The sequence below is a fragment of the Equus caballus genome, chromosome 4 (assembly GCF_041296265.1).
Source record: "Equus caballus isolate H_3958 breed thoroughbred chromosome 4, TB-T2T, whole genome shotgun sequence".
NCBI lineage: Eukaryota > Metazoa > Chordata > Mammalia > Perissodactyla > Equidae > Equus > Equus caballus.
The window spans coordinates 17,890,378-17,909,767 of NC_091687.1; the positions used below are offsets into that span (position 1 = coordinate 17,890,378).

At 48.7% G+C, this 19,390-nt stretch overlaps 1 protein-coding gene across 1 annotated transcript in view; it reads right to left on the minus strand.

The window, feature by feature from the left end:
* Nucleotides 1–563: 563 nt before the first annotated feature.
* The window catches only part of PKD1L1 (polycystin 1 like 1, transient receptor potential channel interacting), a 116,124-nt gene continuing 97,297 nt past the window's right edge, over nucleotides 564–19,390 (minus strand). The window contains exons 42-52 of the mRNA XM_023639041.2: nucleotides 15,828–16,008; nucleotides 14,917–15,000; nucleotides 14,177–14,343; nucleotides 12,969–13,200; nucleotides 10,590–10,694; nucleotides 10,180–10,320; nucleotides 7,376–7,510; nucleotides 5,025–5,255; nucleotides 3,169–3,330; nucleotides 1,011–1,181; nucleotides 564–816 (exon numbers count right to left, since the gene is read on the minus strand). Of these exons, the coding sequence (XP_023494809.1) occupies nucleotides 709–816; nucleotides 1,011–1,181; nucleotides 3,169–3,330; nucleotides 5,025–5,255; nucleotides 7,376–7,510; nucleotides 10,180–10,320; nucleotides 10,590–10,694; nucleotides 12,969–13,200; nucleotides 14,177–14,343; nucleotides 14,917–15,000; nucleotides 15,828–16,008 (1,717 nt within the window). The 3' untranslated portion in view covers nucleotides 564–708. The remainder of the gene's footprint in view (nucleotides 817–1,010; nucleotides 1,182–3,168; nucleotides 3,331–5,024; nucleotides 5,256–7,375; nucleotides 7,511–10,179; nucleotides 10,321–10,589; nucleotides 10,695–12,968; nucleotides 13,201–14,176; nucleotides 14,344–14,916; nucleotides 15,001–15,827; nucleotides 16,009–19,390) is intronic.

A 19,390-nucleotide genomic window follows, 5' to 3' on the forward strand; every position in this document is an offset into this window, starting at 1 on the left:
TGGTGAAAGCACCAAACTTTAACCACTAGGCCCTCAGGGCTGGTTCTCTGTTGGTCATTTTTAACTACCACTTTCTCCTGCAGCATCTTTGCACATACCCAACAGCGACTGCTCACCTCTACAGAGAGAGTTCATCTTTGCCTGAGGGGAGCATCCTTGGTGGTTGTTAGTAGGACCAGAAGAGGATGGGAGTGAGCCTGAGTAGGAGGCACCCCAGTTCTCATCTTCGCCAGGGAGCAGTCTCACTGCTACTGGAAAGTGTGATAATGAGGGCTCTGGGCTGCAGAGGATCTTTCTGGATCTCAGGGAAGCCCCATTAGAATGCACCTATCACTGGAGTCAGGCGCTCCTCTTCCTTTCTCACTGTGTACCTAACCCTGGTATGTGGGTCTGCGTGACTCCAGGTCTGTGGGCCACCAACAGACCCTCCTCTGGTGGCCACACCAACAGACCGTTTCTTACAAAGATGGCTTTCCTTCAGTCCTTTGTCCCCAAAAGTCTGTGGAGTTGGGGTTCAGGAAGATTCCTTTAGCTCTTTTGTGTCCTATTCTCTTTTCTTCCAAACCGGGGCCCTTTGGTCAGCCCTCTGTGTGTTCTATTGAGGTCAGAGAATGCTGTGTGCTCTTGGAAGTGGCAGTGTTCTAATGGTCACTGTGTTTGGCTGCCATTCTTGGGATTCTTGGTCATGTTCTGAGTCATAGATATTTCTTAGTGGCTGGGAGGATAGAGTTTCCACTTCTGTTTCTCCGTCTCTTTGTTGATTCCAGGTGTAATCAGAAGTAAGGAAGCAGACAGATGTTTTGCCATCATTTCAAGCTGGAAGTCACATCATACATTTTACATTATTGTGAAGTTCTTCACTTCTGGCCGGAGCACTTCTCACCACCACCACTACCTACCCTGAGAGAATATTTATGCAAATAGGCCTCATGATTTACAATAGAATTTTTAGGACTTAAAAATCATTTTGCTATAAAAAACATAATAAAAAAAATTTTTCATTTGCTTACCCCAGTAAGTTGGTAAGCAGAAACACCCGCCAAGGGACTATCTTCTGACCCGGCCTCCACCGTATCACTGGATTGTTGTTCTAGAAAAGGGGGTTGTAGGCTGTCGGACAAACCAGTAATCTTCAGCAAAAGCTCATCTAACAAATCTGCAAATTCATCGAGGTAATAATTCTGAAGGGAATAAAATTAGATTAGTACGTGCATTCAACAACCTAATTTTTCTTCTTTCCTGATTTTTTGAAGCATTTCGTGGTACCAACTTTAGACGGTATTGTGTTTTGTTAGAAAACACACTGGATCCTGGAGTCAGGGAAGCTGGTGCTGGACCTGAATCTTCACACCTTAGTTTCCTCATTCATAATGTCATATATAGGTACGCACATTCATACCTCATTCACGATGTCATATACAGGTATTCATACCTCATTCACGATGTCATATACAGGCATTCATACCTCATTCACGATGTCATATGCAGGCATTCATACCTCATTCACAATGTCATATACAGGCATTCATACCTCATTCACGATGTCACATACAGGTATTCATATCTCATTCACAATGTCATATGCAGGAATTCATACCTCATTCACGATGTCATATACAGGTATTCATACCTCATTCACAATGTCATATACAGGCATTCATACCTCATTCACGATGTCATATACAGGTACGCACACTTGTTCCTCATTCATGATGTCATATACAGGTATGCACATAAGTGTTATGGTTTGGAATGCCTATACAAAGGACTATTAAATGGATTTCAAAGCAATAGTGTATGGAAAGTACATGATAAAGAGTGAAGCTCTATAAAATGCACAATATCATGATTCCATGTCCCTGACTTCAGAACTGCACTGGGTGATGCCTGAATATCAGCCATGGACAATAGCTGGGCATTCAGTGTGCCAATACCTGCTTTTACATATTTGCATTCATGTCTGGGGTGACTACACTCAAACACTGTGCCTGTCTTCACATTTTGGTAGAAGTTTTGATACCAGCTCAACACAAGGTTGACATAAGGGAAGCCATATTGTAGAAAAGAAGCCATATTATAACTTTGAATACCTCTGATTAACTAGCTCAGACATGCTCTTTAGATTTTGTGGGCCCTCCCAGCTGCTTTAAGATGATAACTTTGTTCTTTTGAGTTCTCTAGGAATGTAATGACCTCTGGGCAGAGAGCCTATGCTGATAGCCATCATCAACGACAACAGAAAGATCCTGGTATAGGGGCGTGTTCCATTCTCTGATGTATATCCAGTAAACAAAGGACTATCAGGACCTGGGACCAGATATCTACTCCAGCCAGAGACTAGCTGCCTCCCCCACCTGGAGAGCAGCCCCCTATATATCTGGCCTACAGTCTTTGTTTTGTAAGGTGGTTCTTTCGGACATGAGTCAACCATCTTCTCTCTTGCTAGCAAGCTGTAATAAAGTCCTTTCTCTCCTACCACCTTGCCTCATGACTATTGGCATGTCTTGCGGTGAGCAGACGACCCTCCTTGGGCAGTAACAGTTTGGAGTTAGTAGCAGAAACCAAAAGCAAATGACTAACTCTATAAGGACGGAGTTGGGGGGGTGTGTGTGTTTGTTGTAAATTCCATCTTTCCAACGTTAGAGGGGCATCTAAGGATATAAGGAGTTACTGGAAGAGAATGTGCTTGGTAATCCGCAAAGTGCTTTAGAATTTCAAGTAGGTGCCGGCTCTGTGGCCGAGTGGTTAAGTTCTCGTGCTCCGCTGTGGTGGCCCAGGGTTAGGATCCTGGGTGCGGACATGGCACCACTCGTCAGGTCATGTTGAGGTGGCATCCCACATCCCACAACTAGAAGGACCCACAACTAAGATATACAACTATGTACCAGGGGTGTTCGGGAAATAAAGCAGAAAAAAAAAAAAAAGGTTGGCAACAGTTGTTAGCCCAGGTGTCAATCCTTAAAAAAAAGGAAGATTGGCAACAGTTGTTAGCCCAGGTGCCAATCTTTAAAAAAAAAAAAAAGAATTTCAAGTAAAAATTCTATGGCTTTGCAATGATATTTGGCACAGAATCACAATCATGCTTCAGTAACTGAAAGCAAAAGTCTGCAATGAAACCATCATCTTGAATGTGCTACTGTGCTCAGTAATCCAAGATCCAGGGCTTACATGGTTCTCAACCATCTCAGTCTCGTCCAACTTTGGCCTTTCCAGTCCCAGAAGGGTGAGGGTCTTCCCCACCATGTAGGCAGTCATGTCTTTAAGCCTCACAAGAGATTTGCTTTGAAAAGATTTTCTTTTTCGGCCAAGAGTCATGAGGAAACCTCTCAGCTAGGGAGAAGAAAAACAGAGACAAGTTTCATGTTACCAGACGAAAAAAAAGCTTTGTTAATTTGATAGACTATAAAATGGAGATTACGTACGATGACGCTATTTTATGACCTTTCAGTAAGACAGTAATTGCTTAGCAAAAAATCAGGAAAGTATCTTTCATGAATTGAACTAAATTACAGCAAGATGAATTCAGCAAAGGAAATTAATCTTATTATAAAGGAGATTTTCAATATCTAAAAGTTGAGGCTGAAGATTATTAACATGACGTGCATTTCCATACATAAAATCTGCATCTCAGTTTCAGGGTCCTCTGGCGAAGCCCGCAGGGTTGTGGGTGGGCCCGGAGAGTGCGTTATATAAATGATCAGGTTGTTTGCTTCTTCACTGCAGGCTGAGATCTGTTGGCTCCAAAAGCCTGGGGGCACCAGACTCAAAATTCTACGCATTCAATTTTTTAAAAAATAGCCCCAACAATCAAAGTTTTAGCCATGTAGAGCCTGCTTTGCATACCTTGCAAGACCTCACCTGGTACCCATTGGTAAGAGAGGGCCTTGCAGTTACAAGACCCCAAAATGCTGCTGCCCTTGGGAGCTCTCCGACCCAAGGACCTCCTGCGTGTTGCCGGGTGACAGACGTTCCCTGCACACGTAAGACCCCTCTCTGGCCTCCTCCCAAGATCTCCCTCGCGCTTCTCCCCTTCTTGGTGATGGCCCCGCAATGCAACCTCTGGACGTTCCCATGATGTGTCCTAGTTGGAAAGAGAGTAGGGTTTTCCAACCCAGAGTCTTCAACAGGAACACCTGGAGGGGTTTCGGAAAATCAGGGTGCCAGGCTGCACCGCCAAGATGTGGATGCAGCAAACCCGAGGTAGGACCTGAGGAGGAGTGGCTGAGGAGCACTGGAGCAGGTGGCAGAGGAGGAGAAAGCTGAGGTGGGCAGGGTCGCCAGATAAAATACAGGCTGCTCACTTACATTTTAATTTCAGGAAAACAACAAAGAACTGTTAAACATAGGTATGTCTGAACTACTGCAGGAACATACTAATACTAAAAAATTATTCATCATTTACTGAAATTTGACTGTAACTGGATATCCTGTATTTTTATTTGCTAAATCTATTATCCCCACGAAGGGGCGACAGGGGCAGGTCAAGCAGAACCTCTTCCTCCATTGAAGGAATTTAAGGTGGTGTGTGTGTGTGTGTGTGTGTGAGAGACATGACTAGGTCTGCAAGTGTCAGATCTGTAGGAGGGCCGGAACCAGGGAGCCCCATTCCTAACTCAGCCCCCAGAGCTGAGAACACGTCCAGTGAAGGCTGACTGATGGAGCGAACCTTTCATAAAATGGAAAGATTGCGATAACAAGGCCAGAGAGAGCCTGCGGCAGCAGCAGCGTGAGACTGTGTCAAATCAGGTTCAGAGAGAGAGAGGGTGTGGCTCGGTGCCGTGGGGGCTGCGGAGGCTCCCTGGAGGAGGCGGCACTCTAGAGTGGCTGATTGTCCTGCTGGAGCTGTTCCAGGCCACGAGAAGTCCAGGCGACTGTGTTAAGCTCCTGCCCAGTGCAGGACAGATGGGCAGGGAGTCATGACCGTTAAGACTGGCCTGCAGCGTGAACCAAAGAGCTTTTGACCCTGACAGCATTTGAAACCTTTAACAATCCCTGACTTCGAAATCTGGAATGTGAGCACGTACCATTCCAAACCACAGAGTGGTCACTGCTATCAAAAAGGCCCCGTAGCAACAAGCCATGTCCCGCCTGTCAGACTTGGAAAGGCCAAGGAATGTGTCTCTTTGGCTTCTTCCTGGAAAATGAAACAGCAGCCCGTGGAAGGAGTCTGAGAAGGCACCAGAAGGGAGAGCCCAAGCCGAGAGCAGAAATCCACGCAGGTGGGTGTGGGCGGCCAGCATCAGGACCCCCGCCAGCTGCAGGGAGAAAAACCCGTGACAACTGACATTCTGGGCACCGGTTCACGGGAGGCTAAAATAACGAAAAGCTTGGAGAAGCAGTTTTTGGAGTGTTGATCACGTCAACCAGATTTAAGAACTAATCCCCAAAACGCCCGTCTCTGTCTGGCGCACCCTCTCTGCAGCCCTGCTCCCGCTCCTCCCCCCTCAGGTGCTCAGGAGTCCAGTGTCCTCCTCTCCTCCTCTGCCTTCCACCACCAGCATCCCCTCTTCCCTGCCCTCTGAACCCCTAGTTGCTGGAGGCTCAGTAAAATAAACCACTTAAGAAATGCCGGGAAAGGGTAATTTTGAGTTAACTTGAGTTCAGGTGAGGCTTTGTGGTCTGTTGTTGTAACAGACTGGGACTTGTCTCGGAGTGTCAGGGCTGTATCACAGCCCCAGGATATACATGATGCTCCCTCCATCCACCCAAACAAGCACTGGTGCTGACCAGCATTTTCTCGCCTGCACAGCAGACCATCAGCCAGTTGTTAGAGGTCCATATGGGTCTGCACTGCATGTGGACCAGCCATCACAGGGTCCCCCACCAGGCTGCAGCTACCGCCATGCGCTGAGTCCCACAGAGATGCCCGCTGGCCTCCACTGCCCCTGCTCCCCACTCTGGCGCTGCACCCCAGACCTCCCTACAAACACACTGGAACTCACTTTAGTATTATTTATTCCCCAAGTGGAACTGCGTACCATCAATGGGACTCAGAAGCAAGAAAACACAACCCATGAGTCTGTCATCTAGACTAGTCAAACTGTGTGGCTCCCCGTCCTCCTTTTAGCCCCATCCGTACGCATGCATAATCTCTGAACTGTTGGAATGCTGCTGCTTAATTTGGACACAGTCTATTCATATTCCAGGCTTTTTTCTTAACAGAGAGACATTTTTGCATATTGCTAAGTGATATAATAACGACCAGTTTAACAGCCAGATAAATTCCACATACACATAATCTCTAAGCCCCGTAGTAACTTGCCAGCCACATACCTTAGATTCGTAACTGGCCCATGGTTGTGACAGTGGGTGCAGCCGGGGCCCGAACCCAGGTCTCTCTGACTCCTTGCTCTGCTCTTTCTGCTCTGGTTTGCTGAGTCTGTCCCACCAAGCCTAAGGCCAGCAGAGTTTGGGGATCTGTGCTTGGTACTCGTGTGCTTTGTGAGAGCCAGAGCCTCCAGATCAGGCACCCAGCCAGACCCTCCCTCTGCCCTGATGACCAGGCGCTCTGGAGGGGGCACAGGGCCGCACTGGGGCCTGCCAGGCTGAAGCAAGCTCTTTCCCCACGGGGGCCGGGTCAGACTCGCCACACCCCAGGAGCTTTGTCAGGGCCGCAAGCAGGACTCTGGCCCTCCTGATTCTGGACTTCACCCACCTGAGCAGACTTAAGGGCCAGCCCTGGCCTGCCCTGGGCCCCCAGGGATGGAGTTAGGCTTCCCAAGAGCCTGTGCCCACAGGTAAGCACCTGTATATCTGCTTTTGTTTTGTTTTTCCTGACTGCGTTGTCTTTCCTCTGGGTCCCACTGATGGTGTGCAATTCCACTTGGGGAGTAAATATACTAAAGTGAGTTCCAGCGTATTCGTAGGGATGTCTTGGGTGCAGGGCCAGAATTAGGAGCAGGGGCAATGGAAGCCAGCAGGAGCCTGTATGGGACGCAGTGTGTGAGGGAGAACCGGTGCTTTGGGGCCCAAGGCAAGCCTTGTCACTGCTCTCAGCTCCTCACTCCTTCCTCTGAAAAAGAGTCAAGACTTCCCTCAGCGGGGTTAGGGTAACTAACTGAGGTGATAAAAGAGGCCACACGCGCCCTTCCGGGCACTAAGATAAAGCTCAGCAGGTGACAACTACTTACATTAGTAATAATAATACGCCATGGGAAAGTATAGAACAGAACAGGTGTTCAATCAACCGTGGATACTGTTGTCATGGCCATAACTCATTATATAACGACTGATATCAGTGACCTAAAACCACCCCGGAACGGTAGAAGGCTGGAATCCTAGATGCTGTTTCACCTTGAGAAGGGGCCAAGTGAAGAGAACGCACTGGTTGCATCCGTTTACTGGGGAGGGCACTTGGAAAGGGGAGGATTCTTACCCCCGGAGCAAAGATGCTGGAGAGCGAGCGGCGCGCAGTGAATGAGCAGGACGCCATGGTGTTTCGAATGCCAGGGAGATAAATGCATTTCAGTATCAAGAGGAATGAAAGGATTCCCTGGAGCCATCGCGCCCTCTGAGACAGAAGAACATAGCAGTTCAGGGTATCATACCAACCATAAAGGTACACAGACGTATTCACACCTGTGGGCCACGTGTGAGGGAAATGGGCCACAGGTGTGCATTGGATGTGACTAAGTCCTACAGACGACAAACCTCCGAGGGCAGGTCAGTGTCGGATGTCTGCAGAGGAGGCTGAGTTAGAACTAGGAGTAAGTACAAGTTATAATGCATTTTCAGAAAGGCCAGCTCTGAATTCTGACCTTACTGTGTCTATAAAGATCAGGACAGCTCAGGCCTGCATTTCCTTTGTCTGAGCCTCAGTTTACCAAGCTGTAAAAAAACAGCCCCCACAGAGGGGACGTGGAAAACACTCAGTGCTGTTGGTTCCTTCCCCTCCTTTAGATGCACAGAATATGTTACCACTTAACAACACTCTTCATGCACGTATTTTTAACTTAATCTTTATAAAAACCAAAAGCACTCCCATTTTCTACCTATTGAGTTTATGGCTCAGAAAAACAAGATGATAAAAGGAAAGCCACCTCACTGGAGAAACAGCAGATCGGCTGATACCTGGCCTCCCAGGTTCACACCCAGCCTCCCAACTCCGTGTCCCACATGCCCCTCCACACCCCCACGGGGCCTCCTCTATGAAGGCCACTTACCTATCTACAAGTGGGCTCACTGGAAAAGCACTTTTGGGTGTATACTCTCATCTATTCTCACCAAGATTATAAGTCAAAGAGAAAGAAATGCAAGCTGGATGTTTTAAAATCTACATGGGCAAAGGATCAAGGCTTTTTATTTTGTTTTCTCACTAATGGGTGCAAGGTCAACAACGGCCTCTGACAACCAAAACCCAGACAGGCTGTCTGTGCTGTTGCACCCCCGGTTCCCTGCAGAGCGGGCAGGCATGGCCGAGCCTGGGAAACTGGCATGCACCGGCTGTAGCCAGCACTGAGCAAGACAGACACCGTTCGAGCTACAGGTGGAATGGGAAATTTTCCAGTTGCCATATTTAAAAAAATAATGTAAACAGGTGAAATTTGTTTCATAATGTATTTTATTTCTGAAACGTAATTTCTAAAACATTATAATTTCAACATATTCAATGTAACAGTTATTAATGAGATATTTTAAATTCTTAATTTTCATACTAAGTTTATAGAATCCAGTGAGTGTTTCACACTTTCGGCACACCTCCATTTGGACCAGCCACATTTCCATTTCCCAGGAGCCTCATGTAGCTAGTGGCCACCGCACTGGACAGCTGGACAGCAGAGTCCCATGTGCACCGTGGAAAGGTTCCCTTTCCTGCCATCACTTGATTTGAGGCCTGCCATAAAGACTGCTTAAGTATTGTCATTATTATGACTTTCATTTACAGAACACTCACCAGTGCCATGCTCTGTGCTTGAGGGATGTGTATGTATGTCCACGTTTGGACAAATACACACACACTCAGATCCTAACAGAGCACTGCCGGATGTGTATCGCAGCCCATCTTATAAAGGCCTAGAGAAGGTTAAGTAATTTGCCCCAGGGCATGAGGCTAAGAGGAGCTAGGGTGAGGTTTCAGGTCGGCTGGCTCCAGAACCTGTGTATTTCCCCATCAACTGCCTCAAATTTATAGCCTCTGTCCTGTGTGTACGACTCTAGCGTTTGAAAATCACTGGTTTTGTCATGAGCTGCCTGGGAGACAGCTTCAGTGAACTTAAGGCAGAGCTAAAGTCCCTCTGACTGCCTCTGTGGGGGTCAGTCTGATAACCTTGGGGGAGGTGCCCGCAGAAGTGGAGTCAAGAGGGAGAGCTGCAGTGGGGCAGGCCCAAGGTGCCAGCATGGAGAGGGGCTAACCATCTACATGGCACACTTCCTGAGGGCTGGCCCTGAACACACAACAACATAGCAGCTGAACTGAATGGCTCAAGCCACAGGCTTCAGCCTTGTACATCTCTGGGCCAAGACACAGTGGACAATGTCCTCCTAGAGCACGTCCACTGCATTAGAGCTCAGAGGCTTAGGCATGTGGTTACTCAGGTCCCTGAGACCATGGCCAAGCGGAATCCAGCTAGTAGGAAGAGGGCAGACACGGAGTGAAGGGTGGAGCAGGAAGCCCCCCATCCACCTCAGAGAGCCATGCTCACGGACAGTTAGGAAGCGGGTCATCCACCTCTATCCCTCTTGGAGCTTCCAGCCTTGCAGGGGCCCATTCCCTGGGCAAGGGAAATGCAAAACTTTTAAGCCCAACTGTCCCCATGGTGGGACCCAGGCCTCCCCTGAGCTTCAGGATCTTCAGTTGTACAGAGGCGCTAATACCACCTGTGTCTAGGACTGTTGAAGAGAGGACAGACATGATGTATCTAAGGAAGTCCATGCTAGTTCTTCCTTTATGTCACCTCAAAACCTGCTTCCTTCTGCCACTTAGGGCCACGCAGAGTCGTGGGAGTGATGCCCTGTTCTTGAGTTCTCCCACAGATTACATACGCCTCCAACTTGCAACACATGTCTTAAGGATTCCAGGCCCTTCTCTGTCCAGGTCACCTTCGTCTGCAAGCTCAGAGCATTATCGCTCAATATGCAACAAAGCCCTCATGTTGAACCTTGTACAATGTGTGTGGCCTCCTTTGGGAAGCATCACAGAGCATGGCCCTTGTTTGTATTGCCCTGAGCAGCCTGCCATACCTGATTCCATGCTGCCATATGACTGAGGTCTGTAAACTCTTGGAAAAGTCCTCTGTGGAACTGGTCGGTCACCTCCCCAGCAAGAGTACCCAGGTGTCCGGAGGCTGCGGAGTAGGTGAGAGCTGCTCCGACTATGGAGAGCTGCAACATTGGAGAGAGAGGCCATCAGATAGGGGCCGAGGATGGGCTCACAGGGCTCCCCTGTGATGTGGAGTGCAAATTAACTGCACAAGCTCTAAATGGACACTGATCTCAAGTGCGATTTTGGCCTTAACAGGACCAAGGGAGAAAAGTGTAATGAGGTTGGAATTAGCTAGTGTATAATCAATTTCCCATTAAAATTCTTTTGATTTTCAGATAAGTATTTTACTATTATTATTTTTCGTGAAGAAAATAACACGAGAGGCTACCTCCAGCCAGTTTCTCGGTTTTCGCCAATAGTTGCGGACGCCCTTCTCCATCATGCCGTAGAGTTGAAAACAGAGGTGAATGAGGTTGAGCACCAGGAAGAGCAGCTGATGGAGGGAACGTCAAGAAACAAGATAAACACAAATACTGATAAATTGTTTTCTGAAGGTCTAAACTCCTGGCTGGCGCCCCTGCCCCAATCACCTTCTGAGTAGATAGGATGCAAGCTAACTCCTTGCTCCACACAGCTCTGCTGATGAACTTGCTTTCTGCAGGCCGCTGGGGCATCTGTACCTCTTCAGGCCGCAAGCTCTCATAGAGACCCCACCCCCGATGAGCTCGCAATGCGCCCCGCAGGCACTGAAACCTTGGAGCGGGAATATGGCACAGCCACCCAGCAGGTCTCCTAACCTCCATGCCAGCCCCTCCCAGTCCTTCCTTGCATTGCAAGAAGGAAGGAATTTTCGTCTATTTGTGAAATATACAAAATATGAAATATATATATTATCAGTTTCCTCAGCCAAGTAAAACCTTTAAAAGATCCTGTATAAGGAATTTCTTCAAGTTCTGTTTGTGGTTCTTTCACCATTGATGAGTTACCCATTCATTCATGCCTTCATTCATCATTGAGAACAAGGAGGGAAGTGACGCTCAGTAATAGTGGGAACTAAACCCGTCTGAGGTCAAGGCAGCCTCCCAGAGCTCCTGTGGACCCTTCAAATTAACACTTTAAAGCTAAAAAAGGCTCTTTCGGGATCCTCCTCCCTCCCACCCTCCAGGAGTGGTGCTGGCACCTACTAACATTTATCCCAAAGCAAAGAAAGAGGAGGGCGCACTGAGAGCCCAGCACGCGTCAGGCACTGCCTCCCCGGGCCATGCCCAGCACAGAATGAAGGATCTACTTCCCAGAGCACGGTCTGAAATGAGATCACGTGTGTGGAAAGCATTTTATAACCACAACCACGCCGTAAACACTGATCTTAGGTTTAAACAACCGAGACTACTCCGGGTGCGTCCAACCTTCCTGCTCCCACTACCCCAGCTCACTATAAGGTGCTTTGTGCCTCTTTGACGATCACGAGCCCAAACTCAGATTTGTCATGAACTTAAGCGGAACTGAAGCACGCCAGCACGGGCTTCAGACACGGTCCTGATAGGCCCGCTGTCAAAAGCTACAAACACAGTCAGAGCAAAGCCCGTTGGTAGTGGTCAACAAGAAGGTGTCAGTAGTAGCACTGGGCCAGGCCACACTGGAACCTGGGGCAAAAGGAAATGCCAGTAACACCGACCCTGCCTTTGCTCAAAATTCTGATATTTTGTCCATCACGAATTCTTTTGCATGAATTCTGATTTTCAAAAGTATTGTACTGCACCGTTACTTATCTTGATGACTGTTCTGATGCCCCTAAATTCGGTGCCCGAGGTGAGTGCCTCCCCTGCGGAGTGGCCGACTCTCCTCACCTCCCCCTCCCTTCCCACCACCCACACCAGCTCTGAGGCTCTGCTCACAGCCCCAACCCAACTGTGTCACTCAACAGCCCTAGAGTCTAAGACCCCACACCATCCCCCCTCCACTCCCAAGGCAAATTGTGTTCCACCTGGAGTGTCAGCAGGTCTTAGCTCTTCACAGCAGAATAGTGAAATATAGGCAGAAGCCAGCAAAGTTGCTGAGGAAAAGTTCAGAGTGACTTTTCTTGAAAAAATGACTTTCATTTCTCAGTGAAGCTACAGGGGTATATTCCATCTTACCAAGATCCATGCTACTGAAGGTTTGTGCCCCCAAAATCCATATGTTGAAGCCCCAACCCCCAGTGGGATGCTATTTGGAAGTGGAGTCATCTTTGGGAGGTGGCTGGGGTTAGATGAGGTCATGAGGGTGGGCCCCATGGTGGGATTAGTGTCCTTATAAGAAGAGGAAGAGAGACCAGAGCTCTTTCTCTCTCCCCGTGTGAGGACACCATGAGAAGGCGGCCATCTGCCAGGCAGGAAGAGAGCCCTCACCAGCACCCCACCATGCTGGCACCTTAATCTCAGCCTCTCAGCCTCCAGAACTGTGAGAAATACCCAGTGCATGTATTTACTTATGGCAGCCTAGCTAAGACCCCTGGGAAGGCTCTGGATCCCAATCCTCCTACGGTGAATTTGCACATGGAGATAGCTCTGTATCTGCACTAGCCATGTATATGTGTCAGGTCCCCACCAGGGTCTTCTTCCTCTTGTGCCCACACCTAGTGGGCCGCTGGCCACATGATAGGGTCATAGCAGGCATGTGGGTGGAGGGCGGATGGGCAGGTAGGCACAAGGCCTGTCTGGTGGAGGGCGCTCAGACCCGAGGGAAGTCCCTGTGCTGTGCAAGCAGGCCGAGGGGCTGGTGAACTCACCTCAGGAAGCATGAGGCGGTACCTCGCTGAGTTGCTGCGGAAGATGTGGAAGGACTCCACCAGGGAGGAGAGGGCGAGCCCCCCTGTGGGGAGCATGTTGGCGTTCAAGGACACACTCGAGAAGAGTTGAGTTGGAGGGTTATAGAGGGTGAAGTGCACCGACACGGCCCTGGTGCTGCAGTTGATCCATCTGCTGGCCCTGAGCCTGGTCAGCGCTGCTCGGGCTGCAGGCCTGCAAAGCAGTGCAAGTCAGAGGAGGGAAGGCCTCTCACAGAAGCCTCCAGCCCAAGGCCCCACGCCGGGACGCCTGATGCAACCCTTGGGTTCACAGGGCTGGACAAGGGACCTCTCTGTGTCTTCCAACCCCTCGAGAGTCCTCTGTCCCTCTCTCCTTGCCTGGGACCCTGGCAGAGGGGATTCTGGAGAAAGGAGGCAGGCAGTTTCCCACGGGTACCTCACGGGGAGAGGTGCCCATCTCTCTGTGCAAACTCTAGAATTTTTTTTTTTGCGATGGACTCCATTATTGGAAAGAAGCTGCCTTCTACCAATCTGCATTTAGTAAAAATTCAATCATTTGCCTTTTTTGTTGTTAGTATTACTCAGACGCACACATTATTGTAACTGTTGTAGGGCTCCCTATCGGTCTGATAATCTGTGTCACTGCTGGTGTTAGCACAATCCCACACCAATGTGGGCTGTGTGCTGCACCTTCTAACCAGGGAGGTGGTGAGGGGGACAGTGCCACTGGCAGGACGGACCAGGCTGGCTGACCGCAGACCGTGGCTGCACCATGGGTGCCGGCTCTGCTTGGGTCTCTGTTCCTCATCTGCATGGTGCAGGACAGGAGCGGGGCTGGCCCTACTTCATAGAGTGCCATGAGGACTAAATGAGGCCCTATAAACACCCTGCTTAGCACACGACAAATGTCCATTAGGTTCGTGACCTTCAGACCTTCTAGCAAATTCCGAAGGAATGTTCGGCTTTGTCTCTTCTCATGCACATAGAGACTGAAGGCCTGAGTTTGCATTTTACTTCTGTTGTGACTTAACTACCTGGCCCCGGGCAAGCGACTCCCATCATCTCACAGTAGTAATAGGCCTTGCTCCAGCCTTGGCCGTGGCGTGCCGCCTCTCGTCCATGCACCAGCTCCGTGCTGGAGCCGACAACTGGCAAGTGTGGATGGAGCTCACCCTCTGAGTCACACTGACCTTGTCCTGCCCAGGCTGAGCACACAGTCCTCCCTGCAGCCCCCAGGGCCACTCAGGGCCACTCTTTGGATCTCTGGATCTATCACAGAGGGAGATTCAGGGCTTCCAACCGTGGGGTTATGTGTAGGAAGAGAGCCTTCGATGTGTGCTGATGGCGGGCTGGGAAGCTGTAGGAGAAACCACGGATTGGAAGAATCAGATGCATATTCCAAAGTCTGCCCTGCATCCTGGGGTTTCCAAGCCCTGGCACACACGGGTACACATGCTGTCCTGAAACATGGCCCCCTGCTCCCCTCAGAGGCCCCTCGTGGTCCCCAGGCTCTAGGTTGCACCAGAAGGATCACAGCTCCACCATGGTGGCTGCACCTGTGGCGCCCGCCAGCCTTGGGCTGGGATGTCAGCAGGGTTTCTGTCACCGGGTGGTACAGGTAAGTGCCCCTCTTCACATACCCCACCCCCGTTTGGAAAAGGTATGTGATAGTCTATTTTAGATATTTCAGATAGAAATGTCCTGGTTTTGCACAGATAGCCAGGACAGGAAGACAATTTGGGGAAGAGTTTGGCGAGAGGAGAAGGGAAGGAAGGAGAAGGCCCGGCTCTCCCCACGTGGCTGACGGTCCCCGTCACAGCCAGGCTCTCTCCCAGGAGAGTAAAATGGTCTGCTGGGCTCCTGCCCAACGTCTCCTAGACTTTCCTAATTCAATTTATTTTTAGAAGTAAAAAGGAAGAGAGCATCTCACCTCACATAAACTGCCAGGAGGAACTTTCATCTGTTTAATGACCGAAGGGCCTGTTAGGTAGAACTTTCCTCCAAGGGCTCCGGGCTGGAAGAAGAAGAAAAATGAAGGTGCCTGGCTGTCCTGTAGACCCGGAATATCGCGACCAGCAGCGCTAACAAGTGGTGTGCTCTGGCCAGCTTCAGCGCCCAGACCAGAGGCCAGGCTTCACTTTCCTTTCAAAACACTCTAAGGACTTAACAACATTCTCAGGAAGACGCAGCTTCCTCCCTAATCTTTGCACCAACTCAGAACATCTTTCTATCTTTTTCTAAAGTTTCTCCAGTGTCATCGAATGCAATTACCGAGAATACAACAAAAGTAGAATTAGCACTGAAGTGTTTGAGGGATGCAGAACAAAGTCATTTGATTATTTGATTTTTAAAGTGGATAATAAAAGATAAGCAAGGAATGGGGTTAGCACACAAAATGCATATTCACTGAGAACTTTTCTTCGGAATTTGGGAAAAGACTTGCCTCCTTCTGGAAGCTTCCTGGATGCTGCCATCTTAGCTGTTTGCTCCTTCTCTGCTGTCCCTGCATCACAGCATATTGCATAGTGAACAAGCCTTCCAACTGCACCGGCCCAAGAGCTCCTGTGGACCCGCCACACCTGTGCGCCCAGCTCTGGCCTGGCAGGTGCAGGAAGGTAGAGAAGCTTGTGCAGCTAAGGGGGTGGAGCAGAGGCATGTGGGGCCCAGAAAGGAACAGGAGCTCTGGTGTGACGTGCACCCGAGCGGACAGCTGCTGGCCTTGCAACCTAGCAATCATTCAAGAAACCACACAGTGTTGCAGGTCAAGTATTTTTTTATTATTTTGCCCCACTGTGACATGGCTTTCCTTTGACGTCACTGGGAAGAGCAGATGGAACCCACCTGAGCGCCCAGTGTGCCGGCTGTGAAGGAGCTTTCCTGGTACAGGCCGTCCAGCAGCGTGGTCAGGCTCCAGTCCCACCACTCATCCACGCTTCTCAGGCTACTGGAGGAGCTCCTGGCGCTTCTTAAGGCAAGGCCAGAAACAAATAGTTCTTTTCCTCTAGTATAAATTTCAGGTACTCTGCAGGAATTAAACCAAAGTCATCTGCAGTGTGAGGTACAAAACCCTGGGATGCACTTTGCTCCTTAGCAGCAGGTGAGCAGATGCAACAGGGGATTCATTCCACTAACAGTTCATCCACTCAACAGACGTTATTGTGCAATGACTATGCGCCGGCCGCTCTTCTAGGCACTGGGGAAATAGACAATCAGATCCCTGCCTCCTTTTGGACAAAGAAACAAGAAACAACAAGCAAAACATATGCTATGTTAGTAATAAACGTTAAGGAGACAAAACTAAGCAGGAGAGACAGAAATGGTGGGTGGGCAGGCGGAAATTTTAAAAGTTCAGGAGGTTATGGAACAGTTTAGCACGAGATGGTGTTTCAGCAAAGACCTGAAGGCAATGAAAGGTGAGCCACAAGGACAATTGAGAGAGGGTGTTCCAGGTGTGGGGGCAGGAGACGGTGAGGCAAAGGCCTGGACGGCACGTGCCTGGGAGCGAAGGAAGGGGGTGGAGGCCGGTGTATCGTGAGCGCTGGGAGAGGAGCAGAGAGCCAGGAGCTGGGACCCACAGGTGGACACAGTCCTCTCTCTACACTACTGCCTGCTGGGCATGGCATTTGTCCTTCCTTTCCCCAGCCAAAAAAAAAGCCCAGAACAACAGCAAACTCCTGTCTCCCAAGACGGCCGCGAGTGTTAGGGGAGAAGGCACAGACCAAGGGCTGCGTTGGCTCATCGTAGGGAGTCAACCAGAGTAGTCTGTTTCTTTCCAATTAACTTACTTATTATGCCTGCCAAATATTGGTTTCATTTGCCAACCAGGCACTGATCTAAAGGAGCACTGAAATCATTTCAAACTGACTAGATTGATCATTTGAGCTTGCTCAGACAGTGCGAGAAAGCCGCACGCATGGGCCGGGGCTGCACAGAGCAGCATTCGGAGCATAGCGATTTGGCTCCAAGCTGCAGACAAAGGGAACAGGAAAAAATAAATTTCCTCAGAGAAAGTCAAGTACTTCTCACGTAGCTCTAAAAGTCTTCCTCGCTTGTGGCTTTGCGCTAAGGGACACCAAGTAAAGGCAAGGATAGTGAGCTCATCAACACCCCACAGCAAAGAGAAGGGGGTCTGATGTGGCTCTTTCATCCTGGCCTCTCTCCATTAAATAGGAAGGCGACCAAAGTACTTCCCAGGGAAAGCAATACTGTTGGAAAGTGAGAAGGAGTTCGAAAAGGATATAAACTCAAGTCATCCAAGTACAGATTTTAACTGTCCTGTTTGTGCCAGCACCCAAATCTAGACCACATCAAAGAATGAACTGGCTGTGAGTTCTCCAAGTGGCACAGCGGTTTGGTTAACTAGACTGGAGAGCAAAGTGGAGCTTTCCTCAGTGGGGTGCCGGAGCCAGCTCCAACCAGCTCCAATCAGCTCCAACCAGCTCCAATCGGCTCCAACCTGCTCCAACCGGCTCCTGAGAGTCAGCTGTGCGCATCTCTTCCCAGCTCTGTGCTCAGTGACGTCCCGCTGGTGGTGTGAACCAGACCACGGTGGGAGTATTTACACCACAGGGAGTGGCGGGCAGATGCTACAGATCAGTGCTTTTGTTCCCGTCGAGCCACCTGTTAAACTTTTGCCAGCAGACCACGGAGACTATGTTACGGGCAAGTGTGGGCAGCAGATTCTCAAGATACTCATTGCTGACTGAGGGCCGATTGTGGAGATAAATTAGAAGTGTTTTAAAACCTGATAGCCATTATAGTTGATAACACTGTATTGTGTAATTGAAATTTACTAACAGAGTAGAACTTCAATGTTCTCACCAAAAAAAAAGAGATAAATATGTGAGGTAAGTGAGGTGATGGATGTGTTAACTAGATGGGAGGAGTCGTTTCACAATGTTTACCTGTATCAAATCATCACGATGTACACTTTAAATATCTCACAATGCTATTCATCTGTGAAACCTCAGTAAAGCTCAAAAAACCCCTGATATTTATGACCAAAACTGGACAATATAAAAGGGAAAGAAATCAAAGACAAAGAAATGTTATGTTAGTGATATATTAACAATATGTCATTACTGTATAGATTAATAGAGAAGCAAATAATCTTAACCACCAATTTATATATATTGTAAATATATTAAACACTGTCCAGAGCATATGGAAATAAAAGTGTGGTGAGCTAACTTATCTTACTGGTCTTATTTCTGTTTCCTTACAGAGGCATCATCTCCCATCCTTTCACGACCTTGAGTTTTCACTGGTGTACACATTTTTACGCATTCCTTTACTGGGTGCTTGTTATCCACTTTCCACATCGCTCAGAAACCTTGGTCTAACTATGTGTCAAATTCAGAGAAAGCTGGAGACCTGCCAGAGCATCCGGAGGGTGGGGTAAGGAAAGAGGCACGCAGGAAGGAGAATACACGAGAACATGGAGATGGGCGGCATGACAGAAGTAGACACAGCCCCGTGAATATTCACAAACTCATTCAGGGGAAGGATAAGAATGGACGAATCAGAGGGGCAAAGAGAGTGGGAGCCAGGGAAGAGAGAAGAGAGAGGTGAAGGTGGTGGCCGATTTTCAACAGTCTTAATGATCTGCTCTGGGAAGCAAGACTATTTGACAGACAAACTGTACATTTATAATGTGCTCCATAGTCTGCATTTTAAAAAAATATAGAATTATAGACCTTTAAAGCCATGTTGATTCTGCACAATTTGGGGGGAAATATTATCGCTTTGCGACACTTGCTCCCTGTTGGGATGACATTAAAGAAACGAAGTCAAGAAAGACTTGAATGTGACCCAGAGACAGGCGTCCCACACTCAGACTGTGTGCATCTCACACCTCGTTTATGACACGCTTGAAGTGCAGGAGTGAACCAAACCATCCAAGAATATTCTCCTGCTCTGTTAATCAGAGCAATTCAATAAAACAGGCCTACAAAACTAGCTCAACAATGCAGATCATAAAGTCAGCAGTTGTTTTCCGTTTATGGCTCTTGGATAGTGTGACTATTTCATTTATCTGTGCTTTATTTGGTGGTTTATTTTTGTTTTACTTGGAATTTCATGAAGACTTTATTGAGTTCAGAAAGACTTCAAGTAAAACTTAGAGACAGAATCCAGTAGCATGATAATTTTTTGTTAAGACACAGGAAATCAAGCAGCCCAACCGCCTCACTTTATGGCTGAAGATACCAAGGCCAGAGTCAGAGGACTTGCCAAAAGTCTCCTGGTGACTGGATTGGAGCTAGAAGCCCAGCCCCTGATTTGACTTAATCCATTTCCTACTGTGCTTTAGCTCTATCTAGGATGCCGGCAAGTATTAAACCCTAAGGAGTTGCTCATGGTTCAGGATCAGGTCCTGGGGGAGGGGAGAGGGTCAGCTTTGAACA